Source organism: Nicotiana sylvestris, chromosome 3 (assembly GCF_000393655.2).
Source record: "Nicotiana sylvestris chromosome 3, ASM39365v2, whole genome shotgun sequence".
NCBI classification, from domain to species: domain Eukaryota; kingdom Viridiplantae; phylum Streptophyta; class Magnoliopsida; order Solanales; family Solanaceae; genus Nicotiana; species Nicotiana sylvestris.
Genome location: NC_091059.1, coordinates 139884539 through 139910958, shown reverse-complemented (window position 1 = coordinate 139910958; position 26420 = coordinate 139884539). Strand labels below are relative to the sequence as shown.

At 35.7% G+C, this 26420-nt stretch overlaps 1 protein-coding gene across 3 annotated transcripts; it reads left to right on the top strand.

The window, feature by feature from the left end:
- Positions 1-7870: 7870 nt before the first annotated feature.
- On the top strand, positions 7871-14310 carry LOC104250137 (S-type anion channel SLAH2-like). Of its 3 annotated transcripts, XM_009806700.2 has the most exons (7): positions 7871-7996; positions 9807-9913; positions 10671-10865; positions 11708-12157; positions 12642-13412; positions 13523-13554; positions 13642-14310. In XM_009806700.2, exons 3-7 carry the CDS (start codon positions 10689-10691, stop codon positions 14030-14032), a joined length of 1821 nt encoding a protein of 606 aa, XP_009805002.1. In that variant the 5' UTR covers positions 7871-7996; positions 9807-9913; positions 10671-10688; the 3' UTR covers positions 14033-14310. The 3 variants fall into 3 exon arrangements, with proteins under 3 accessions (XP_009805002.1, XP_009805003.1, XP_009805001.1); XM_009806701.2 differs by lacking the exon at positions 9807-9913; XM_009806699.2 differs by lacking the exon at positions 7871-7996 and having other exon boundaries at positions 9377-9913.
- The last annotated feature ends 12110 nt before the right edge of the window (positions 14311-26420 follow it).

The window sequence follows — 26420 nt, the reverse complement described above, 5'->3', positions numbered from 1 at the left end:
CCAGTCGAGTATCCAGATGGCTCCTTATGAGGCTTTATATGGTAGGCGGTGTCAGTCTCCGATTGGATGGTTTGAGCCGGGAGAGGCTCGGTTATTGGGTACGGATCTAGTTCAGGAGGCCTTGGACAAGGTCAGGATCATTCAGGATAGGCTTCGTACAGCTCAGTCCAGGCAAAAGAGTTATGCCGACCGCAAGTTTCGAGATTTGGCTTTCATGGTCGGTGAGCGGGTATTGCTTCGAGTGTCGCCTATGAAGGGCGTGATGAGATTTGGGAAGAAGGGCAAGCTTAGCCCTAGGTTCACTGGCCCGTTTGAGATTCTTGATCGAGTGGGAGAGGTGGCTTATAAACTTGCATTATCGCCGAGCTTATCAGTCGTGCATCTAGTGTTTCATGTGTCCGTGCTTTGAAAATATCACAGCAATCCATCCCACGTGTTAGATTCAGCACTGTCCAGTTAGACAAGGACTGTCTTATGAGGAAGAGCCGGTAGCCATTCTAGACCGGCAGGTTCGTTAGTTGAGATCGAAGAGTTTTCCTTCTGTTCGTGTTCAATGGAGAGGCCAGCCTCCTGTGGCATCGACCTAGGAGTCCGAGTCCGATATGCAGAGCCGGTAGCCCTGACTCAGGTACTTTCTTCTTATGTCCATTCGAGGACGAACGATTGTTTTAAAGGTGGAAAATGTGATGACCCAAGAGGTCATCACTTGCTTTTAAATTGAATTCTGTGTTCTGAGTCTTTGAAAACCTCATTTAGTATCACCTCGATTTGCGTGCGTAGTCCGGGTGCGTAGCCGGATAGCCTAAATATGAAAATTTATGAAAAATGATAAATTATGACTGTAAAATGAGTTAATTTGACTTCGGTCAACATTTAAAATATGGGACTTGGGCGTATGTACGGAATCGAATCCTGAGGTCCCAAGCCCGAGAAATGAATTTTTAAAGAAAATTATTTTCTGAAATTGTTTAAAGGAATTTAAAATGAAATTTGATTAGAGCATGAATGTATCGGGCCCGTATTTTGGTTTCAGTGCCCGGTACAGGTCTTATATATGATTTAAGATGTTTCTATGAAATTTGGTGAGAAACGGATGTCATTTGACATGATTCGGACCTAAATTGCTAAGTTGATATTTTAAGAAGTTTGAGGAAATTCTTTGGTTTTGAGGTTTAATTCGTTGTTATTAAGATTATTTTGGCGATTTGATCGCACGGATAAGTTCATATGATGTTGTTGAGTTAGTAGGCATGTTTGGTTTGGAGCCCCGTGGGCTCGGGTGTGTTTCGGAAGGTTTTTAGAACTCAAAAAGTTGCAGGTTTCTGTTGTTCAGTGCCCAGGGATTTTACCCTTCGCGTTCACGTGGTCCTTCTTGCGAACACGTAAGGCAAATTTCCCAGGAGACAAACTTCTTCTTCATGAACGCAAAGCTGGAGTCGTAAACGTGAGGCTAAGGAGGGATACCTTTCGCGAACGCGACATAGCTCACGCGAACGCGATAGCTAGTGAGCCTGGACAGGGGGAGCTAGGGGCATTACCTACGCGAACGCGACCCATTGGACGCGAATGCAAGGCTCGAGGAGTTTCTTCTCAGCTAACGCAAGACGGCTTCCGCGAACGCGAAGGCTTATTAGGCCTAACCCATCGCGAACGCGATGAGAACGTCGCGAACGCGATGAACAATTTCGCCCAGTTATTTTAAGTTTCAAAAACAGAATGCCATACGGGATTTTCACTATTTTTCACAAACTTCATCTTCTCCACTCCTCTTGGGCGATTTTTGAAGAACTTCTTCACCATAGCTTCATAGGTATGTAATCCTAAACTTGTTTTCTTCCATTTTTATCAACACTCACTAGATTTCTAGGCCTAAAATATGTGATTAAGGGTAGAAAATTTGGGATTTGGGTAAAGTTAGGGCTTTTTGATTATTTGGGAATTTGACCTCATTTTGGGGTCGGATTTTAAAATAAATTATATATTCGGGCTCGTGGGTGAATGGGTGATCGGGTTTTGGTCCGAACCTCGTGTTTTGACCAAGCGAGCCCGGGGTCAATTTTTGACTTTTTGAGAAGAATGATTGGAAAGCTATAATTAAGCATTGGAATTGGATTATTTAGCATTTATTGATATTATGAAGTTGATTATGTCTAGATACCATTTATTTGGAGCCGAATTCGAAAGGAAAGGCGGTGTTTGAGGCCTGAGTTGGCTGTGGAAGTTCGAGGTAAGTGTTTGGTCTAATCTTAGCTTGAGGGATTAGGAGTTGTGTCCTATTTGCTATTTGTTTCTTGTTGAGTACGATGTATAGGCATGGTGACGAGTATCTATACGTTGGTGTCAAGCATAACCGTGAGTCTTATATTGTGATTTTCATGATTTCGTTGTATTATTCATGCCTTGGTGAAGATTTTTATTTGTTGTGTAAAGTTGTAGAAAGAATTGTGACTTATGAAGATTGAAAAGCGTTGTCTCCAGTTGTATAACGAATTGTGAAAGTATAAGTGATAATTGAAAATCTAGAGCATTGGCTCGAGTTGTGAAGTGAATTGTGAAGTAAAAGTGAGAAAGAGAAGAGATCATTATGTTGCCCCCTTGCCGAACTATTGTTGAGTTGTGGTTCCCTTGCATTGTGTTCTTAATTGATATTACAGTTGCTTAGGTTGATGATTCTTTGTGTTGGGTAGGGATCATGGTTATAGCTTAGGTAGTTAGGTGTCGGAACAAGTTTGGTTATAGCTAAGGTAGTTAGGTGTTGTAACAAGTTTGGTTGTAGCTGAGATAATTAGGTGTGGTAACGAGTTTGGTTATAGCTGAGGTAGTTAGATGTTGTAATGAGTTTGGTTATAACTGAGGTAGTTGGATGTTGTAACAAGTTTGGTTATAGCTGTTTCTCCCTTGCTGGGACGTGATTACTTATGATGTCGAATCCTTGCCGGGATATTGTAAACCTTATTGATCCCTTGTCGGGACTCTTGTTATGATTATTGTTAATATTATATGTGGATCGGGTTGCACACGCAACAATATTATATGGGGATCGGGTTGTACGCCACAATAATATTATATGTGGATCGTGTTGCACGCCGCAATAATATTATATGTAGGTCGGGTTGCACGCCGTAACAATAATATATGTTGACCGGGTTGCACGCCGCAACAATGATATATGTGGATCGGGTTGCACGCCAAAATAATGATAAATGATATGGATCGGGTTGCACGCCAAAACAATTATTGATACAAGTGTGTTTATTTTGGATATTAGTTTCTTTCGTTCGCTGTGAATTCTAAGCTGCCCTTAGATTGTTACTCTGGATTTACTGGTAATACTAGTATACCCCCGCAGCATGTTTCCCTCTCCCATCTTTACTTGCTTATTCCTGTTTTACTTTCCGCTGTATATTATATAACTGCACAGGTTTATTTGATAGTCTGGTTCCTAGCCTTGTCACTACTTCGCCGAGGTTAGGCTGGACACTTACCAGCACATGGGGTCGGTTGTGCTGATACTATACTCTGCACTCTTGTGTGCAGAATCCAGTGTTGTAGATTTTGGACCGCAGTGAGATTGTTGAATCTTGTTCATCAGGCGACCTGAGGTAGCCCTGCAGGCATTCATAGGCTTTGGCGTCTCCTTCTATCTACTTTCATGTTTCTTACAAGTATTTCTAGAGACAATATTGTATTTAATTCTTTCAGACCTTTATTTGTAGAATTCTTAGACCGTCTGTGAAACTGTGACACCAGTTCTGGGTAGTCGAGACTCAAATAGTTGTAATAGATATTCATGTTTAGATGGCTTATTGTTTTCTTCCGCTTATGTTATATTCCGTCGTTTAAATGTTATTTCTTCGGAATTGTTAAAGAGAATAAAATTGGTAAAAAGGTAGATGGTTCAATAATTGACTTGCCTAGCTCACATTAGTAGGCGTCAACACGACTCCCGAGGGTGAAAAATCCGGGTCATGACATCCCCTTTCGTAAGCGACCAACTTTGGTCGCTAATTTTAAATTATATTTATTTATATTTTATAATTTTTTAAATAATAATATAATTCTTAAAATTTTATAACTGGGTCCCACTTTAACAATCAAAATTGGTCGCTAATTTCAATATTTCTTTGACCAAGCAAGTCTGACCAGTCCGGTCAACATTTTGACCACATTATCGACCAAAAAGCGACCAACCTTGGTCGCTAATGTATTTAGAATAATTATTTTATAATTTTCTCCAATTAAACGACCAACTTTGATTGTTTTTCTTGACAGATCAATTTTAGTCGCAAATTATTGGTCGCTTTTTTCCGGATTACTAGTCGTAATTAACTGAGAGCAGCTTCCAAAGCATATGTCTAACATTCGCTTTCTTTCCTTTTTTTTTTTTTTGTGCATAGTTACCATCATCTAGATCCAGCCTTTTCACATTTCCCCACATTCCACCTTCTTCTTCGTTGTAACAATGTCTTGTTTTCGTCATTAGAGTCCACAAATTAGCACCAGCATTTTCAATTTGTCTTTTATGTACTAAGTATATAATCATCTCAGTTTTTATGCACTCAGTTATCTTTGCAAATAAATATCCGATCTCAAAACACTTTCTGTTCAAATGAAATTTTATTTGCTATGCTACCCATACCCACGTGTGATCAACCACTGGACATCACAAATAACTGTCCTACAAAGTCGAAATCCAAAATCTTGATGATAGCCAATGCCATCATCAAGATGATAGCCAATGCCATTCCTCTAAGAAATTTAGCAATAATATTTTACGCCTTATTTAGACAAAATGGTAAATTGCATTCTATTTGTCTTTAGTGGACCAAAGCAAAATTTGTCAACTACTGCATGTGTTGTGACCAGCTTTAATATATTGTAGGTATTTTCCTGTCACGCACCACACAAAGTTCCAGGTCCACAACTCTTTCGCAACCATTTTATAAAAATTTATGTGTGTGAACTTATGCTCAAAGACTTTCATAATGCAATTAATATTGGGTGCGCCTCTACAAATAAAATTGGCAATTCAAATTCCACTCTAAACGATTTTGATTTCTGCACGAAGTGTGTGCATATATATATATATGTGTGTAAAAATTACTAAAATTTCGAAAAGAATATAATTTTAAACCTATAATTTTAAAAATGTAGTGGGTCATAGTAAGAGACTAAAGTTAAACCGGTCAAATATAAATTCTTGATCTACCTCTTCACAGTAATGCACACCCATCATCTTAAAATCCTGGATCTGCCTCTATTGTGAAACATTTATAAAAGAAGATTGGACTAATTCCTATATCTGGTGTCTAAGATGGGGATATTCACAGCATCACAGTCAGAATTGCACTTACTATTACATCCACACAAACCTTTTTAAAAAGAATTTGTGATTCAAAAATGATGGATTTGAACTGATTATCCTGTTTCCTGCTTTAGCTACGACTAACTAATTCCGATGCACAACTCGTATTTCGTTACTGAATAAATATATAGAGCTAGTGGAATTCTATTTCAGCTTCGGATATATATGTTCCCTTTTTTTTTTCAATTTTTCAGACAAAGACCTACTTTTTCTCCTCTCCCAAAGCCATCTCCTCTTTCCTACGTCCTCTATTAATTAATAGGTTATCAAGTTAATTTCTCCCTCCGTTCTCTTTAACAAATCATTTATTAATAGTTTGTTTTACTAACTTAATATTAGTAATGATTATTAAAGTTGTAAGTCTAATAAATTTGGAAGTGTGAATACTAAATATTAAAGTTAATATTGGAAGAAACTAATAAATCTCTTTTGACCATTTGTTAAAATATATGAACACGTAAAACCAAAAAAAATTATTTTTGATATGAGGTACTAGTAAAAGAAAATGGATGGAGTATGTTAAGTGGACTAGCTCGGAGCGACTTTAGAGACCAATCTAGGTTTGTGGAATAGCATTTAGCATGGATGGAGTATGGTACAGGCAAATTTTACTAAAAGTTTAGTGTGTTTTAAACAATGTAGGACGTAAGTATAAAATTTGATGAGTATGGAATGAAGAATTCATATAACACATCTTTAAGGTTTTAGCTGCATTCTGTTTTGTTTTTCTTTTATAATAATGATGTTTGAGTCAATTATTGAATTGAACAACCGCTACTTTTCACCAACATAAATATTTGATAACTCTTTCTGACTATTCTCATAATTCAGTTGTTTCATTAGCCAGTCGATTATAGTACGAGCTCGTTTGGTACGAGAGATAAGGGATAATTAATCTCGAAATTAAATTTAAGATGAGTTTATTCCACGTTTGATTGAGATAAAATTACGGTATAACTAAACCTGAGATTAGTTATCCCAGCATTATAGTGTTATTTTATTTTTCTTAAAAGGATAAAATAACAATTCCCGAATAATTAATCGTGGGATAATTTATTTCCCAACCAAGCGATCATACGTGTAGTCTCCTATTTACCACCACTTCCTTTGCATTTTCCACCAAGTACACTATGATTTCCACTATACCTACTCAATGTACGTCGTCGACCTTTACAGTTTATAACTCCCACTTGCTAGATCTCTTTTTCTCTGTCTAGGCATGCACCCGTTTTGTACACGCTTTTTCATCTCTTACGTACACAAATTGCACTGAATGCGGTTCCTAGGGTTAGTCCAACACCAACTTGAATCCAGTTGGATTATGTTTTCGTGTTTTCCTATGCTTTGTTTGTACGATTTCCTTAATTATTTCATGTGGAAAAATGCGAAGTCTTCATTCTTAATTCTAGCTGCGGCTACGCACTTGCGATATTTCTATTACGTTCTCAAGCAAATGTCACTGTCCTGTTGGTGTTGTTAAGAGAAAAATCTGCTCAAGAGCATAATCTAGTGGTAAACGAAGAGGGTGATTCACACAAGAGGCATGGATTTAAAATTCATCATAGAGTAAAAAAAATTATTTCATTTATTTTAATTTATGTAACATAGTTTGACTCAACACAGAATTAAAAAAAAAATGAAAACTTTTGATATTTGTGATCTTAAACATATGATACTTTGTATGGTTACAAAGCTTTTGAAATCTATGATCTTAAACATTACATAACATTCCTGTAGCCATAAAAGCGTACCATTAAAGGTAAAATAAAAAATTTAAGTTAAATTATTTTCAAATATATTAATACCTCATTCTTTTTGAAATAGACTATTAGTAAGAAAAATGTATCATATAAACCGGAATAGAGGGATCATGTGATTTCTTCTAGTTTATCAAAACTTAGTGCACAAAGTTATTTGATACCTATATGGATGAGAGATGACACTTTAGAATAAAAATAGTTAAATATGGACAAGTAAACACAGGCGGATCTAGGATTTCTTGAACATGAGTGCACCACTAAAAAAACAGAAAAAAATATTAAGCGGGAGTCAATCCTATTTCTCAAGGTAAATAACCCAATATTCAGCCAAGTGCACCATTCAATCTTTTTGGAACATGAATACTAATAGATAATATTAGACAAATTCTAAAAAATACGTACATAAAATAACCAGTTTGACGATGAGACCATGAGGACATGTGCCCCATGATTTGGGCTATGAATCTGCCCCCGCAAGTGAACCGAGACCACTTATTAAAAACGAAAAGATAGAAGCTGAGATCTAACAAGTAAAAAAGACTACCCCAGAAATTTGATACATTATGATCAAGTCCTTATAAATTCGATTGGTCATGTCGAGAAAAGGTGTCATTAGTCGTCATGGACCATATTATTACTTGGTGGGTGATCAACTTCAATATTTTATACTACAATTTAATGAATAGTACTTTTCTTCTTTGCTGTAGTGTGGGGACTCTCTCCGTATATATATTCTCTTTCTGCATTACATGTTTGACCCACGAATTGAATACAGTTGTCCATTATATTGTTTTCGTGTTTAAGTTTCTAAGCTTCCCGAATCGACGGCGATAGATTCCTTTGATGCTTTATATCTAGCTATTTTCGTGAGGTAAGGACTAAATCTTTTTGTACAATTTGAATTTGAATTCTCTGGAATTTGTTTCTTCACCTATAGTTTTCAATGCAGTTTGACAAATTTATTGATAGAGGCGTGTAATATGTATAACAATATCTGTCACTGTTTCTTTATTAAATTTTATAGAACTTGAAAAAATCGTGTAATATTAATTGTAACAGGTGGTTTTTGTTGTCAGCTATTGATACCGTTAATCTGTATTATATTCTGTTTAATCCTTCTTCATTAATATGATATTAATAAGAACTTTGATGTTATCCTACACGTACTAAACTAGCTTTGTCAAGAACCTCCGCAGTCTCATCTTCAAACAAGTTGCATAAAAATGACGTATTACCAAAACCTGCATGCTCACACTGCTTAATTATTTTTTCTTGCCAAAAATAAAATACAATAAATAAAATAAAAGCTTCCGTTGGTAGTATTAACCTTGGTGCAGTCTCTTTCTGTTTTATTTAATGTAATATATTTTCTCATTAATGGTTATATTTGTCGTCATTCTTTAGACTAGCGAAGTTTTATTTAATATTTTATTGTTAAGATTGCATGATTCATATAGGTAGTCGCAATTGGAAGTGATGGTTCGTCTTATCTGTGTGTTTGACAATAGCTAATAGTTTTAAAGTTGTATTAATAATTATCTTTCGTCTCAATCTGGTAAATCTTGTAGTAATCTTTCAGAAAAAGTGGCGTCTTGTTCCTTTAATACGAATTGTTCAAAATCTTGATGCTGACATTGAAGCAATTTTTTCCAACTCTATCCTTAATAGGAGTACTTGCTATATACGTTGTTTCACTTATTAGCAGGCAAATAGTTGTAGTCAACACTGTTCTCCAGCGAATCGAGGACAAATATTCAAGTTGTACCTGCTAGGTTCACCTACTATAAAGAACACAAGTTATGTTTTATATATGGAGAGAGAGTAGGCGTTTAAACATAAAAATTACTATAATTTTCTAAAAAAGAAAATAGTACTTTGAGTAAAGTTAAAAAATGATATTTGGAATTTGGAATTTGAAATTTGAAATTGTGTTTGGACATGCATTTCACTTGAAAAAATATTACAGTTTTGTGAAGGGGGAAAAAACAATTTTTCTAAAAATTTAATTTCCAAAACTTGCAAAATTTTATGGACAAACAGGGCCATATTGTAAATTTAATTTGAAATAGCAGATTATTCTATTTTCCCACCTATCACATAAAGTACTACTAAAATTTTTTTATCAATTGCAATTTTTTTTTTTGAAACTCAACCTGATTGCACAAATTAAAGTTGAACTACTATTCATGTTTTTGTCTCATACTCCAGCGTGAACTTATTTTCTTTTCGTTTTATTTTAAAAAGAATGGCTCCTTTCTAAATTTACCAACAATTTAGCTTAAACTTACAACTCTACCTTTAATGAGAAATTTTTATAAATCACACAACTACTCTGGGCCCCTTTTTGACTTGTTTAGGACCACAAATTCCAAAATTCTTTATTTTTTTTCTTAAATTCCGTATCCAATCAAACAGGTTCACGGACGGAATATGTTTTTTTATGTTTTTGTTGATCGGAATATTGTTAACTTCATTCATAGATGGCAGCTGTATATAACACAAATGATGTGACTGATGTCTGCTTCCAAGAACATTGCATGACTAATTAATGCTATTTATACTTCTTTCTTTCTTTCCGACTCGTCATTGGTCTCTCAAAAGTGCTCCATCCCAGTCTTGGCATCCTTCCTTTTAATTCCTCTGAAAAGAAAAACTTAGATCTTTAATTTTGGGTGCTTCAGTTTCGATCTACAATCAATCCAAGTACTGTAGCCGTTAAGAGAATATTGACATTCAAGTCCCATAGTGGATTGCATTGTCTGCATTTAAACAGCAGAAAAAATAGGAGGTAACATCTCCTTGGCTTCTTGCTTTGGCTATGTTTGTAAACTTCTTTTTATTTTTTTTGGTACAGTATAATAGAGATATATTCTTCTTGTTAAATCATTCATGGCCAGTATTTCAGCACTCGCTATAGATCGATCCTGCACTATTTCAGAAGAGAATTCGCTTTTGTTTCTTTGTTTTCCTATTTGTTTCTATTTTTTTAATCTTTTTATTATGTCTGCCAAGTGCAAAGGAAGATGATCAAATTCTAGAGAGGTCACCAGAGGCTATTGGTTAAAGAGAACTTGAATGAGTCTTAGCTTGTTTTTTCTTTTTCTTTTATGGAATACATATTTTGCAAATGTTGATTATCAGGACAAGTATATAGTATAATATAAGTATAGTGCATGATCCATGTTCCTGCTTTAACAAACAGGCATATGATACTTCTTTGGGTTTGTCCATATTTGTCAAAAATAGGCGTCCTGAAGTTTCTTTCCTCATATCATTGAGCAAAAAAAATTTTATAATAATAAAAGTTTAAAATATATACATATAGTGTAATGAACATTTGGCATCATCAGTGTGATTTAATCTGTTATAACAGATCAACTTACCACTTATTCTATATTACCAATCAATACTACTATTAAAGATAATTACTTGTAATTACCTTTCCTTTTAAGTGGTAAATAATTTTCACACTGTCAATATATGGAACTTCAATTAAAAAATAATATGTTTATGTACCTAATAGTTAGAGTATATTTTATTTACAGGCCGTTCTTTAAATAAGCATGGAAACAAGTGAACAAATCCATACTGAGAAGGAAGCTTCTGCTGAAGGACTTCCATCACTCATCAGATTCATAAGTTCTGAAATGGATCACGACTTTGATAGTATAGTGAATGACCATATTAAAAATCAGACTGCGCCTGCACCTGAATCTCACTTTCCAAGCTCATCAATTATGGTAATTAATCTTTTTTCTTTTCTTAGTAATAATGTCAGTTAGAGGTAAAATAAATGCTGTATTCTTCAGTTGTATTTATTTTATTCGCGACTTGTAGATTTGATAGCTCTCCACCTTTTGCTGGTATAAGATATGTATTACTATTAGCTTGAACTCTAGTATTATGCTGTTCATGTAAAATAGAAGCTGACTTTTCAGAACTATAATCACAAAACTACTTTTCAGATTCTTTTCTTTTTTCTCAGCTCTAGACTTTCTTATATCTATGATTTACAAATTACAACTACTTTTACAAGTTTGTGCCCAAGATAAGCAGATCCCTGTACCTGATTGACTAATGATAATCTAACTAAATATTTGAAACCAAAAATTAGATTGAAATACTTTCTAGGGGCTTGAATTTTAAATTTAATTCAGTGATTCATTGGAATATTTAGAATGGGAGTCTTGAAGCAACGATAAAGTTGTCTCCATGTGACCTATGGGTCAGGGGTTCGTGCCGTGGAATCAGCCATTGGTGCTTGCATCAGGGTAGGTTGCCTACATCACACCCCTTGGGATGCGGCCCTTGCATGAACGCGGGATGCTTCATGCGCAGAGCTTCCGACTCATTGGAATATTTCTAACTGCTATTTATATACTTTTGGATAAAGGTTACTACTATGCTACATCTATGATCTTGTACCTTTCAACACCTTCCTCTGTTTGTTATTGATCATTGAATAAAGTAGGAAGTATCATTGGATGAAATTTGAGTATAGATTGGACTTTATTACCACCTTGATCTGTAACATATAGTGTGGCACTTCACTGGCCTAAATACTTTCCTATGATCTTTCTAGGTATCTGAATTTGCTGCTGAGCGAGAGAGTGACAGAATTCGTGCAGTTTCCATTAGCATGCCCCCCTCTCCGAAAAAAGTTGTCTTCACTGATGACACTAAAGATACTCCTGATTCTGCTTTTAGATCAAAAGATGCTGGTAGCAATGGAAATAAGAAAACAAGGTTTTATTCTCAGCCTATGCCAACAGGTACAACTGCAGCCTCTGGAGCTCCTGCAAGCGGCGAACTTCCTAGGAATCCCAGGATTAGCAAGCTAAAGGATAAAAGATATGACAGTTTCAAAACATTTTCTGGTAGGCTTGAGAGACAGTTATCGAATTTGCGCGGAAATAAGAACCAGGAAACAGAACAAGAGTCCATCTCTCAACCCAGTCCTGAACTGGAAATTAATATTCCTGTTGACCGATATTTTGATGCCTTGGAGGGGCCAGAACTTGACAAGCTAAGGGTATGCTTTTATCCATCCATTTATTTTGGTTATCTGGCTGGAGTTTCATTGTTTAGGGGTAAAAGTTTGTCTTTTTTATTTATTACCATCTGATCATCTAAGTATTAGAAAGTTCACAGTGCTTTTCCCAGGCTACAATCTAGTGTAAAGGGTATTCACCTGCTCCAATTAATTTTCCACTCTATAGTTGTGGAATCAATTTACTTGGTTAAATCTAATCTGCATGTTTATTAGAGGAAGCCATTTGATTTTCTTTTTGGTGACTACTTATTTTGTTGTATGTTTGTTTATTTGAAATAAGAGCAAATACTTAGAGTAAGCCTCAAGGGCGTTAATGCAAACTACTAGTTAGATGCTTCAATGGGAATTGATTTAACATCGTGAACCTTGTCCTGTTACTTCCTTTCATTTCTAGCTTTATCTGTCAGTACAATCATAATGAATCAAGATTGTGAGCTGATATTGCATTTTTTTTCCTCTACAGGCTTCTGAGGAAAGTGTTCTTCCAGAGGACAAGACATGGCCATTTCTACTTCGTTTCCCTATTTCATCGTTTGGTATCATTCTTGGTGTTAGTAGCCAAGCTATAATGTGGAAAGCGTTGGCCACATCCGCCACGACCAAATTTCTCCACATAAGTTTGGACGTAAACCTTGTTCTCTGGTGCATCTCTGTTGCCCTGATGGCCATTGTCTCTTTCACTTATGCCTTGAAAATCATTTTCTACTTTGAAGCAGTTCGTAGAGAGTACTACCACCCGATACGTGTTAACTTCTTCTTTGCTCCATGGATAGCGCTTCTATTCTTAGCGCTTGGACTTCCACCTACAGTTTATCAAAACCTTCCTGAAGCTTTATGGTATGTACTTATGACCCCATTCTTATGTTTAGAGCTCAAGATCTATGGGCAATGGATGTCCGGAGGTCAAAGAAGGCTCTCAAAGGTGGCCAATCCATCAAATCATCTCTCCGTTGTGGGGAATTTTGTTGGTTCCTTGCTTGGTGCAACCATGGGACTAAAAGAAGGGGCGATTTTCTTCTTTGCTGTTGGATTGGCTCATTACACTGTTCTGTTTGTAACTCTGTACCAAAGACTTCCAACAAATGAGACACTGCCAAAGGATCTTCATCCGGTGTTCTTTCTATTTGTTGCTGCTCCAAGTGTTGCTTCTATGGCATGGGCAAATATTCAAGGGTCCTTTGATTTTGGAGCTCGGATTGCATATTTCATTGCCTTGTTCCTTTATTTCTCACTGGTATGTCAACTAGATAGTCAAGTGTCTTCAACATTTGCAAATTGCTTCAACCTTTGATGTTTTCGTAGCATGCTCATCTGTTTCCTTTTTTTTTTCTTATTCATTAACAGGCTGTTCGCATTAATTTCTTCCGAGGCTTCAGGTATGCTAATGTACATATGTGTCTATATCTTAGTACCTCATGATCTTTGGCTTTGTTCTTAAAACAAGTCTCATTTTGTAATTGTAGGTTTTCATTGGCTTGGTGGGCCTACACTTTTCCGATGACCGGAGCTGCTATTGCCACAATCAGATACTCAAATGTGGTTAACACTGTTGTGACCAAAATCCTGGTTGTCATACTTTGCACTCTTTCTACACTCACAGTGACAGCACTGCTTGTGACAACCATCATTCATGCCTTTGTTCTGAGAGACCTCTTTCCAAATGACATCTCTATTGCAATTAGCGAGAGAAGGCCTAAAACACATCGAAGATGGTATCATCATAGACGAGCTGGCAGCACAGATATTGATCAGTTCCTTAAATATGCAGATTCTGCTGAAGCCAAAGATATCGAAGCAGCTCTTAGTAGCATAGAGTTGACCACCTCTGCTACAAAAGAAGTTAGTCAAGATTGATTCGTTCAGTTCGATGATCCTGAATTGTTGCTTGCATGTATCATTTGCAAAACTTTAATATTTTATCAAGTGAGGAGCACCAAAATTTTGGCAATCCTGTGAGCTTGATAAAGGAGAAGGCACAAAGGGTCTTGTAAAAAGAAGTGATCAAGGTAAAAGCACTATGAGAGATACAAGGGAACGAGTGGTTTTCCAAGTTTTGAAAGTGTTCCTTTCTGTATATAGTGTGGGAGATGTGTATTTTTCTATTAATAAAAGGGTCCTTTGTATCTTTTTCACTGCTGAGCTCTTATGATGTTGCAGTATCCACAATTTTATTATTCAGCTTACTGGTGCAAATTTCATATATATATATATGGTCATTTGGTGCAAAATCAACTTGTAACCTAACTAATAGGACAGAATATTAACATGCATTAGCATGCTTTATCTTTAGATGTTGTGAAGATTGCCCTTCAGGTTACACATTGCCATAACTAGCCCAACTTTTCGAGCTGATAAAATTCAACGTCAGTTTACAAGCACAAGATCTAGGATAAAGCTCTTACACAGGAGCGTAGGCACCTTGTTCCAAGCGGTATCACGCGATATCACTTCGTCTAATTTTTTTAACAATATGTATGTATAAATAATAAACATAAAAATTAGATGTAAATATAAAAATGACACTGCTTGCCTTTTATGGTAATTTATTAATTTGCCTATTTCTTTCAATATTGACACCACTTATTAAAATTTCCTGCATATGCCACTGTTCTTACATGGAGCTCCATGTTATAGATCAATATAGAGATGGAGGTAATGCAGAAAATTATTAAAGGAAATTAAGATGATGCTTCAAGGCGAGTTATAATGTCTCTTTACTAAAGGTTAAATTTGTTCCTACCAAATAATCTGTGTAAATAGAGTTATGCTTCCAGTACAATGGAATCCAATTCTAATTATGTTTCTCACGGAGTCAGACTCATAAGCGTTCACCTAGGGAGAACAAAGTGTCTTACCTATGAAATTAGATATAAGAATTCACCTAGGAGAACAAAGTATCTAAGCATCAACATCAGATTTCAGAGATTCGCAGATGTCCGAAACAAGAAATATCCAGATGCAGCAAAAATACTCCAGTGGTCATCGCAGCAGATTGAGATACAGGAGCAAACTAAGAATGACCGGGGTGACGGAAACAGAGGCGGCTCCAAATGCTTGGTTGGGACATTCAACGACCCCTTTAATCTCAGCCCCAACACAGAAGTTATCAAAAAATTGTTCCTTTACAGGTGGAAGAACACTGCAGGGGCCAGGGGCGGATCAAGCTCACACAGGACCTAAGGGGCCAAAGTTTAATATGGCGCCTAAGCCCAAAGTTTGTATCTTCGTTTTTGGATTTGTTATCATCTCCCTCAAAGTTATTGACTTGTTCATTTATAGAATATTCTCCTACATTTTGTGATTTAGTTTTTCCATTATTTATCAAAAAGTTCTCAAGAGCTCCTTTTTGAGATTTTATTAAATTTTCAACTTTTTTTTCTTTTGGATTTTTGAATATCCGGATGCATATTTTCTTGTAGACATGTTTATATTTTGATAAAAATTAAACAATATGTACATAGTAAAATTAAAAAAATAATAAATAACAAATAAAAATAATACTAGAAAGTTAGGATGATATTACCCGACTAACTGATTCAAGAAGTTTGAAAACTTTGATTCCAAAATATCTAGTTGTTGGCTTGTTGGAGTCTTGGAGAAAGAAATCTAGTAGAAAGAAGATAAGCATGAATAAAAAGAAAGGAAGAAGGTATGTCACTGTGTCTCTTTCTCCTATATGGAATATGAAGAATGAAATTGAAATGTTGGATTGGGTCTTGGAATTATTTGGGAAGAAGAGCAAAAAGTAGAGTTGTCAAATCAAATCCAAGTGACAACTATTTTTTTAGTACTATTTTAAGCTTTACTTTATTAATATATTAAAAGTTTATATATATATATATATATATATATATATATATATATATATATATATGAAAAGTAAAAAAGTACTATATATATTATTTATTTTTAAAAAAAGAAAAACCTATAACCCTATAAAATATATAGTATTCCTAAAAAATGAGGCCTCCCAAAATTGAGGACTTAAGGCACTTGCCTTACCCCATACACCTATAGAGGGGCTAAAACAGATGCCACTTGATCGCAGTTCGACAACAGGTTATAGTCCCTTGGGACAACTATGTGACGATCAGACCCTTCTACTCTGAACTCCATGTGAGTATGGTGACCTACAAACTCGCGAACGTTCTTCGGGTCGACATCTAAACCCGAGCCTTCACCTTCGGCACACCGGCCTCCTCCAATGTTGGATGACGTGCCACCCTCAGTGGAGCGCACAGAGCCAGCCCCTATGTAAATCCCTTTCGTTTGGGGAGACCTCCCCGCTAAGATGGTGTCAGCCATAAACATTGGGTACAGGTTCCGTCTGCGACGCCCTACTTCTACCAGTATCCACGGCCACATCCTTTCCAAGCTCCATTCTCCTCCTTTTTCTCAGTAACGACTCCTCCCCGTTAGAGGATTCATCCAAGAGGTGAAGGGTCGGTACAGAAGAAGTCTCCTCCCTCACGACCATATCCCGAGAAGGACCTTCCATTTGAATCGGTTGAGGACAACCCCCTCAAACAGATTCAGTCAAAATAAAATGCATTCCTGCAACAGCGACAGCCTGTCGGAATACATGGACTGGTTCCCTCCGTCTGGAAGCTCCTCGACCTGTCGTCATGAAGAGTCGTATCAATAGACGACGATGTATAACCGACGAAATGATACAAGGGAAAACGTTTACCAGATGAAACTCTCGGGCCATAACGTTTTACGAAGGCGAGCCAATCTCGGGTCTCCACTACATGGGTCAACAGACGCGCTACCCAATCCCTTATACCCGCAACAGGGCTGGGTGGACGTCCCATAGCTGCAAACGAGAAACAAATAAACCCTATGACAAATGAAGAGAAAAGAAAGAGTGAAATAAGTGGCAACACTTACGAGTCTCGTTCTATCGCTCCGGGAACCTGGCGGGGTCGGAAACAATGTGTTCAGTTTTGACCAAGAAGTGCTTATTCCAAAACGTGCGACTTGCTCGGTCGTCGGTCCCAACCACCAACCTCTTTATTCTACGATATCTCAAATGCACTATAGTGCCTCTGTGGAAGCTGGGCGAGAACCGATGTAAGAGGTGGTGGATAGGAACCTCGCATTCCGCCAACTCTGCATACTTTGTCAACAGTAGGAGTATCTTAAGTGTGTATGGTGAGAGTTGCGCCGGGCAAACTTGGTAGAATCTACAGAACTCCTCCACTAATGGAAGGAGGGGGAAAGAATGACCTATCGCGAAAGGGTACTCGTAAAAAGCGCAGTACCCACGTCTATGGACTTCCACAAAATCCCTTCCCGCTGGAACCATGTCAACATGAGCGGGGGTGTTATACTTTGTACAGAGATCGTCAATATGAACTTGTTCCATTTTAGAGAGCATGGGGGTAAGAGTAGGAGGAGGATCCTTGATTAAGTCGCTTCGAGATATGGGGTGCCTCGGCAGCAACTCCTCCACCATGGGAAAACTATCCCCCTCTTCCACCATCATATCCTCACCACCGGAAGGGGGCGCCACAGACAACGGGGCGGCCTCAGAAACCCCCTCATGAGATCGATGTGTTCTTGGCATTACATTTGATGAAAGAGGTGTCAGAACAGTGGAGAAGGTTATGAACGAAGAACGGGAGAAGAAGAAGCAGAAAGTTGTTAGAACAAACTTGGGAGGGATGAGAAAGGCTAACCAGAAATAAAATGGCCAAGAGATTTTGAAAAAACAAACCCTCCGCCTATTTATAGGATTGAGTGGCTCCAAAATCGAAACGGAAGGTTGCAGAATGACACCGAAATCGAAGCGACAAGCCATCAACCCCTGTCTCAAAAACACGCATAATGATGACGTACGTGGAGATGACGTCATTTCCCGATAGAATACACTATCCGGTGTCTTGTTGAGCACGCTGACTGCCCATTATTGGCCAAGCCGTGACGCTTCGCAAGACTAAATTTCTCCATAAGAGCGAGTGGTGTCCACTCATCGAGGACGCACCAAGTTTCAACCTCGACAAGCGGAGGGACTAATTGTATTGGTCTAAATTTGAACAACCACGACCATTGATGAGTACGATAAATGACGAGATCTTCGTAGCTCGACATCCTGTAGGGGATGACCTACAGGCGAACAAGAGACTGTACGACTTTTGCAGCAGTGTAGGCCCATTAGGGGACATTAGGAATATTCTCTCGAATATTCTCTATGATTTGTCTTTTAGGGCTTAGAAGGGGTTTGTCCTTATACATATAGAGCATAAAACAACCTTGTAAGCTCTCTGGGCATTTTTCCTAACTTATAACACTTGCTATAATACTTGCTTACGGAGACAATTAAGGTCATTATTGTTTGAGGGTTCATTTTGACAAGATAAAGAGATCTTATCCTCTGATTCTCCTTGTATATCTTTTGTTCTAGAGATTAATATACTTAGCTAAGATTTACCCCTTCATTTTTTTAAATTGATTTATTCAAAAAGGTTCCGATATCTTCTGAGTCAAACAGGACAAAGTTCAGTATTTTTCCGCATTTGCACTTTCACTTGCACATGAAAAATCCCCTTATTCGAAAGGGCAATAGGATAATCATGTCTTCTGAGAAGCAAGTAGCTAGCAGTAAGGGTGTACATAGGCCGGGTTGGTTCAAATTTTACAATTACCGAACCAAACCAATTGTGTCGGGTTATTAAATCTAAAGACCAAACCAAACCAATAAAGCTTGGGTTTTTCATTCTCGGTTTTTCTCGGGTTTTCGGGTTATTTTCGAGTTATTTTTTTCTGGTAAAATCTTCATAGAACAAAACATATAACGTATGCTCAAAATATTTCTTTAATCCTAGTAAGATACAACTATATGAAGTATTTTTCAAGAAAATAATACAAAATATGAGATGTGTCATGGCATTATCCTAAAATATTCAACAATAGAGACAATAAAATTATTTAATATAAATATTACTAATTAAAAAGCCATAATAAAAATAAACATAATCTAAAAGTACTAAGTCATGCTAAAATAAATAGACTAACAAGGGAGTATTAATTACATGACTAAACGCTAAAGAAAAATAAAAATAGGTTATGTATTTTTATCTAAATTATTGCAAAACAAAAATAGATATTCAATACATTCTCATTCGTAATATTAAATTGAATGTCTTTTGTTAGCATTAGTATTGATTTGATTTTGGTTTGCGCTTTTGTTAGCATTATTTAATTTACTAATATTTATGGCTAAGCATTCAAAAGTTCTACGTCCAACCTTGAAATAATACTTTAAAAGATAAAATTATGAATTTTTTTAAGAAATGTTTATAAATTACATCACAATAAGTATATTTATATATTAAATATATCTAAAATTTCTATATATATAATGTCGGGTTGGTTTGATTTCGGTTTGACTTTCTTTAGTTAAAACCAAACCAAATCAATTATGGTCGGGTTTTTTTTTCAACACCAAACTAAATCAAACCAAACTATAGTCGGGTTTTTTTTTTCTCGGTTTGACTCGGATTATCGGGTTAGCGTGGTTTGTCGGTTTCTTTTGTACCGCCCTAACTAGCAGGACAACTCACTTGATAAGGTACCCTTCCAGTTTGTCCACAATAAATGTTTGCAACATGTATTCATTTGTTTGTCCTATGTAAATCCATCAAACAAAGGACCTTAATTAGGCTAGCTGAGATGTTATTGATATGAAGCACTCGACAAGATTTTGGTCCTGAAAAATGTTCATTCCTTATGTTCCTAAGCTGCCTACACCGGAAAATTTTGGGTGATTTTACGAGCTCTAAAATTGAGGAAAGTAGTTGATAGATTGAAAGGATTTCTTGCTTTATGAATCAGTAACTTGATAACTTTTACCTATGTAACCTGTCTACAAATTAATACTCTATTAAACTTTCTTCTCAACCAATAGGTTAAAGATGTCACTGTTGGCATACAAACATGTTGGTAATAGTACGTGTACTGTCGTGACAAGTAAATCAACTAATGGTGACTCAACTTACGTGGTGTTGGTGATAATAGTAGCCACAGGAATCAAACTATCACCCACAAAATTGACAAGTTTAGATAGCTATACTCATCATATGATGAGTTCTGGTCCCCCCCTCCGTTATCACGATTACCCTTAGAGATTAAACATGGCAAAATATAGTATGGGAAAGCAAAAGTGTTTGAAGATTCCATTATTTGGTTGTGCTTCTTTCGGCTACACAAACCGGAGTTGGAAATTCTGATAACAAAATTCAGAAAAATGCATTTTAGTTTTTTTTTCCCTACACTGTAGCCGACGGTCTATCAGAAACTACGCGTACACACTATTCTTGCCTACACTATAGGCTCCTCCTATAGTCCTATGTCAAGGGAATACGTATACCAAAAAAAAAAAGTTCCTACTTGCATAGTATAAATTTCTCACGAATGAAAATTCAATTGAATCCTTTAAATACAGGCAGCTCTATCCAACGAAGAAGAAAAGTTCCAGGAGAAATAAACACAAAGCAATTGTCATTAATGCACCTGTCTAATAAGTATAGCACCTTTTGTATATGTCTCCCTTTTCTTTCCTTTCACATGTCAAATACCTAATTAACCTAATTTGCTCTCCGGGAAAGTTGTACATACATGTTAGGTGTAAGGTGTTAGGTCTAGGCGAGAGCCAAGTTACGGGCCCAACCCTGGGAAAGGCTCATGATTCCTTTATTGGGTAAAAGAACATATTAGTTCCCTCCTCCATGGACTTGTCTGGAAATTCTATAGGTTATCCCTCCTTGTGGAATTCATTGTAGAAAATCAGACGCCATTTATGACCTAGGAATTAGGAGTCAGTTTTCAATAAATACCTTACTTTTTTTTTAGCAATTTATGTAGTTCTCACCTCATTAACTTCTATTTTTTCTCTCTTCTCCTCTCACTCTTCTTCTATGCAAATTTGACCGTCAATTCCCGACTTCCTAAGACGAAAATCACACATAAGGTTTATTGCACTACATTTGATTAATGAGAAAAATAAGCAGTTGATTAATCATTAATGTGAATTAACATGGGTGCTAAACACTAAATTAAAAGGCTTTAAAGCTTTGAATTTGATATTTAGGTTTTACGATTTTATGATTTGTTTGGATTGGGTGTTCTTGCAAGTGGTTGAAAATATCAATACTTAAAACATAGGTTGAATGCATATGCAACCCCTTAAAGTTGTCCACTTTTTTCACTTAGACACTTATACTAAAGCTTGTTCCAATTAAACACCTCAATTATATATAAAGTGTGTCAATTAAACACATATTCTAAATTTCTAAACAAAGTTTACTGCGTGAGTGTCACTTGCTATGACATACCAAATATTACCAATAAGAAAAAGCCATGTCAAAAGTAAAAATAAAAGTCAAAATATGAAGGGAGAAAAAATCAAAAACTTTCACCGGAAAAAGAAGAACACCGGCGAAAAATGAAACTCGACGGGCCTGAATGATGTTTTCTTGATTACCAAATCTGCGAAATTGGTGAATGATGTTGTCTTCATTACCAAACTGCAAAAGAAACACTAACGGCCTGGAAAAAAAAGGAACACCACCACCTTGAATGCCACTTGTTGTTCATCTGGCGAAGACGTTGGAGATATCAAAACGAAACTTTGTGAAATAGAAACGTCATGTATGTGCTCTTTTCTTCTCGTTGAAATGGGTTAAGCACTGTTTCAGCTGGTGAAGGCTTTGGAGATATCAAGACTAAATTTTGGTAAATTATAAGAATTCTAATAGCCAGAATCCGAGGGGAGAGGTGGTCGTAGCCAGTTTTAAAGTTGCCAGGTTTCTATGGTGGTGGTCAGATCTATGGTGGGGAAAGAGGTGGTGATGCCCGGGTTCACATGCCCAAGCACCGCCGTTAATGTTCACCACCACTAACTACCATATTTTTTTAGAAAAATATTTTATTGATTGAACATTAAATTAATTAGTATTTTATTAAAACTTTGTGCCTATTAATTTTCAAACAAAAATAAATATTATACGTTCAAGTTGCTCAGACGTCATTTATGACCCAGGAATTAGGAGTCAATACGTAAGTTATTTATTTATTTATTTATTTTTAAAAACATAAGTAGACAGATGGTTTCTTTTTTTTAAAAAATTCGGACGTTATTCTGAGACAGATAAATCGAGGTACTTTGGTGTCATCTGACACTGTTTTGTATATGTAAAGATATATAATAATAAGTTAATACGACTTAGACACATAATGCAAAGTAAATATCGATCCCGATAAGATTTTTAGCTTTTGGAGCATCCTACCCGAGACCTAAGTTATTATACAAATTGAATTATGATAATATCGAGACCGTTTACGCAAATCTCTATATACCCCACTACCAGTGAGCATGGGGATTAACCCTTTCTGTCATGGGACGTTTTTGGTCATCCCAAACTTAAACCCGCGCGGCAGTCAAGTTGCGCACTTGACTTAGCCTTTTCCAACACTTAAGCCAAATTTTCAGCAAGTTTAGCCTTATACGAATTTGGGCAGCAAATATGAAGATAACACAATCAAATACGGAAAAATTTCAACCTTTGTATTAACTCTGAAAATCTACAAAGGAAACTCTCACTTTTCTATGAACACAAGTCGTTCAAAACCCACTTCGTTTATCCGAGATCACAAGTCAATCTTGCACACTAAGACCTGCCCAATGTGTTAGGGATATAGTAGATATGCCCTAGATCCAATATCATCGTTGATGATTGAACATATTTTTGTGAACGTCATTTGATATAATATATATGACATTTGATATTCTTTTATCATTGTTATTAATTTCTTGATTAATTTGATAAGGTCCTTGATTAAATTTTGAGACTTGTCATCGTGATGGAGATCATGATAATGAGAGTAAAGTTTCTTATAACTTAATCTAAATTTGTTCTTGATCATAGGATTATTAATTTGGACATTAGTAATCCGGTTAGATCAATATTTATGTGATCGTCTTTATCGGATAAAGATTAGTTGATCTCATTAACTAAATCACATAGATAGATGATGCATATAGAGATATGATCATTGAACCGACTCATTGGATAATTCCTAATGGTTAGAATTACCATAAACTGTCAATAGGATATTCTCTTGAAGAATGTGATGTAACCGTTTCCTTTGACCTGAGATCGTCATAGTAATTGACAAGTTATTTATTGTGCTTTGATACTAGACACCTATGGCCCTAGGGCGATAGTTGAAAGGATATTGGGTACGATTGAATACTTGTAAAATTAGTGATCGATCAAGATGGAATCTGTCAACTCTTGGTAATGAGTTTAAGCTCTATGTTGTCATGAATTATAAACGACCAAATTAAGACCTTGGTCAGGGCAATTGAATGAAAGAAGAAAAGAGTTTCTTAAGTCATTCAATGGTCGATTATATTTGACATGATAACATAGTTGGTCGCCTATTATGATTTGACAGTTGAACCATATCCTAGAGTGATCCAGAGCTATAAGGACAGAAGGAATTACTACATTATTCTTCTACTGGTTCTTGAGAGTAAATTGTATACTTCATGTTATCCGGTCATTAAGAAGTGTTGCTAGACGCCACCCTTGATTAGTATATTGATGTGGTCAATTTACTACCGGTTTAGTATTGAACCTATGGGGTCGCACACTAACGAGTGTTCTGGTCTTTGCTAAAGGATTAATTACTTTATTATTTGTTAATTAAATTAAAGAATTTAATTAGTCAAATAAATTTAGTTAGTTAATTCAAATGAAATATTATTATATTCTTTGCTAGCACAGAGGATATAATTAATATCGTCACCAAATTAAAATTTTCTATTTGGAATAGAAAAATTAATATTTATCTCTTGGTTGACACATATATGTAATATATATAAAAGGATAATGTTTATTTTATATAAGAGTTGTTGTATAAAATATTAATATAGGCTTCTAAGTAAATCCAATATTGAATTGGATTGACGAGAAGTCCATAAGGACGTGCGGCTACTTCATACCCATTGAGAATGTGATTAGTATTTCTTAATATAAAATATTAATTAGTACTTATAATCCAATTTAGAATTGGATCTTATGGAAAGTCTTGGCAGTCACGATACCAATTGGAACGGGAATACAAATTTCCGTTGAAATTTTCCATAAAGTTTATTTTTGGAATAAACTTTTACCCTGAGTAAATCATTACCTCACCCAAATAGATAAAGGGTTTATATGTGATGCTATATAAAGGGTGATGGAGAAAATTTTCCGTATTATTAATTCTTGAGAAGAAAAATCACTTTGTGAAAGTGAGAATACAATACAAAGCCAAGAGAGAAAATACAATTACAAGAAAAGAGTTTTTTGTTCTTTTAATTTGAGTTGATATTTTTGAGAAAAATTTCAGCACAAGTTTTTCGTTCAATTTGTTCGTGGGTTTCGTTGATCAAAGAGTTGATAGCAAGGATCGGTCTCAGTGTGGATACACATAGAGCTTCGCACTATCGAAGAATTTAAAACGAGACTTTCTTCACCAGGTACGTCTTAGATCCGATCTATTGACATGTAAATAAATTTTAAACACGAAAAGATCTGCCTAAGATTGTTATTGTCTTCCGCTGTGTGTTACGAACACCTATACGCAATCCTTCAGTGGTATCAGAGTCGTGGTTTATTGTGTCTAACATTTATTTACGAAATATTTTAATATTATATTTGAAAAGTTCAAACCATAATACATGTGTCTTGTGCAATAATCAAATCGTTTGAATGTTGATATTATTTTATTGTGGATAAAATATGTATTCATATAACTATTGAGATAGTTCATAACTTGAATTTGAAATTTTGTATTATATACGACGGGAATCTATAATAGGTTATATGATTCTATTGTTATTAGTTCGTGATATGTTAATTAATAATGATATTATGGCATGAATTACTCTTTTGTGATATATGTGATATATAGATTAAGCATGTTAGAAGAATGTTGAATTTCGTTTTTATGTCACGTGCTTGTTCGTTACATAATTTTGAATTATTTATTACATGTGATGTAAATTAATTTAGGACTAAGCATGTAGACAACTTGAACTAAATTCACATGCTATAAAAGATTTGATCTTCATGTAATTAAAAATTGTTTTAGTAAAAATTCCCTCTTACTAAAATTTGAGTTCTTAAATAATAAAATATAAGATATTTTATTATAGAGTTATCCATCAAAGTAAATAATTTTACTTATTTCTTATTTATAAGGAGCGACCTGACTACCAGGAGACTCATAGTTCGAGAATATGTTAAAATTATTTATTGCATTAGATGCATGGATTGAAAGAATTATTCATTTTTTACTAGACGCCTGGACTATCTGGGGAGTATAAAATTTAATAAGTTCTTTGTTATCATGATGATTGAACTCAACTATGCCAATAGGATCGACCTGACTACCAGAGGACTATTTGACATAGAGCTACTTAAGAAAATTTTATGGGGATACAATTGGTAAGAGTACCTACCTTTAAAATATATGTGAGAAACGACTTGACTTCCAAGGGGCTCATACATATTGTTAAAGGATTCCTTTACTCCACTAACAGAAATAAAGATTTCGTAAACTATAATGAGGGTAAATAGTTTAAAATAATTAGTGGAAATATTATTTAGATAAAAGTCCATGTCTTTATGATATATGCAAATATGTTCTTATATCATTGCCTTTTCTTTTCTATATTTTAGATTTCTCAATATGCCTGTTATATCACTGCGTAAAATACTTGAGACCAATAAGTTGGTAGGACCAAACTCTGATGACTGGTATAGAAATTTGAGAATTGTTCTCATACATGAAAAACTCATTGATGTGATCGATAAGCCTGCAAAGATAATCCCACTAGAGAATGATGTTCAAGGTACCAAGGTTTATCAGAAACACTTGGAAGAATGCCTTGCTATTAAACACATCATTCTCGCTTCTATGAGTTCTGAACTCCAGAGGAAACATCAGAATATGGATCCAACTGCAATCATTGACTATCTTAGGAAGATGGTTGATACACAGTTGGACATTGAAAACTCTCCAATTGGACCCCTTGTCAATCATATGATTGTTCTTACCGAAGAACATGAGAAGTTGGGGTACAAGCTTGGTAAAGAGCCTTCTGAAGATTTGATCTTGCAGTCAGTATATGATGCTGAATGTTTTTACTGTAAGAAGAAAGGGCATTGGAAGAGAAACTGCAAGGAGT

Bases quoted from the DNA above. Each gene is read 5' to 3' on its own strand.
- LOC104250137 (XM_009806701.2), top strand. From the start codon at position 10,689: ATGGAAACAAGTGAACAAATCCATACTGAGAAGGAAGCTTCTGCTGAA. The intron at 12,158-12,641 runs GTATGCTTTTAT...TTTCCTCTACAG, and splicing joins CAGAACTTGACAAGCTAAGG to GCTTCTGAGGAAAGTGTTCT. The intron at 13,555-13,641 runs GTATGCTAATGT...TTGTAATTGTAG, and splicing joins AATTTCTTCCGAGGCTTCAG to GTTTTCATTGGCTTGGTGGG.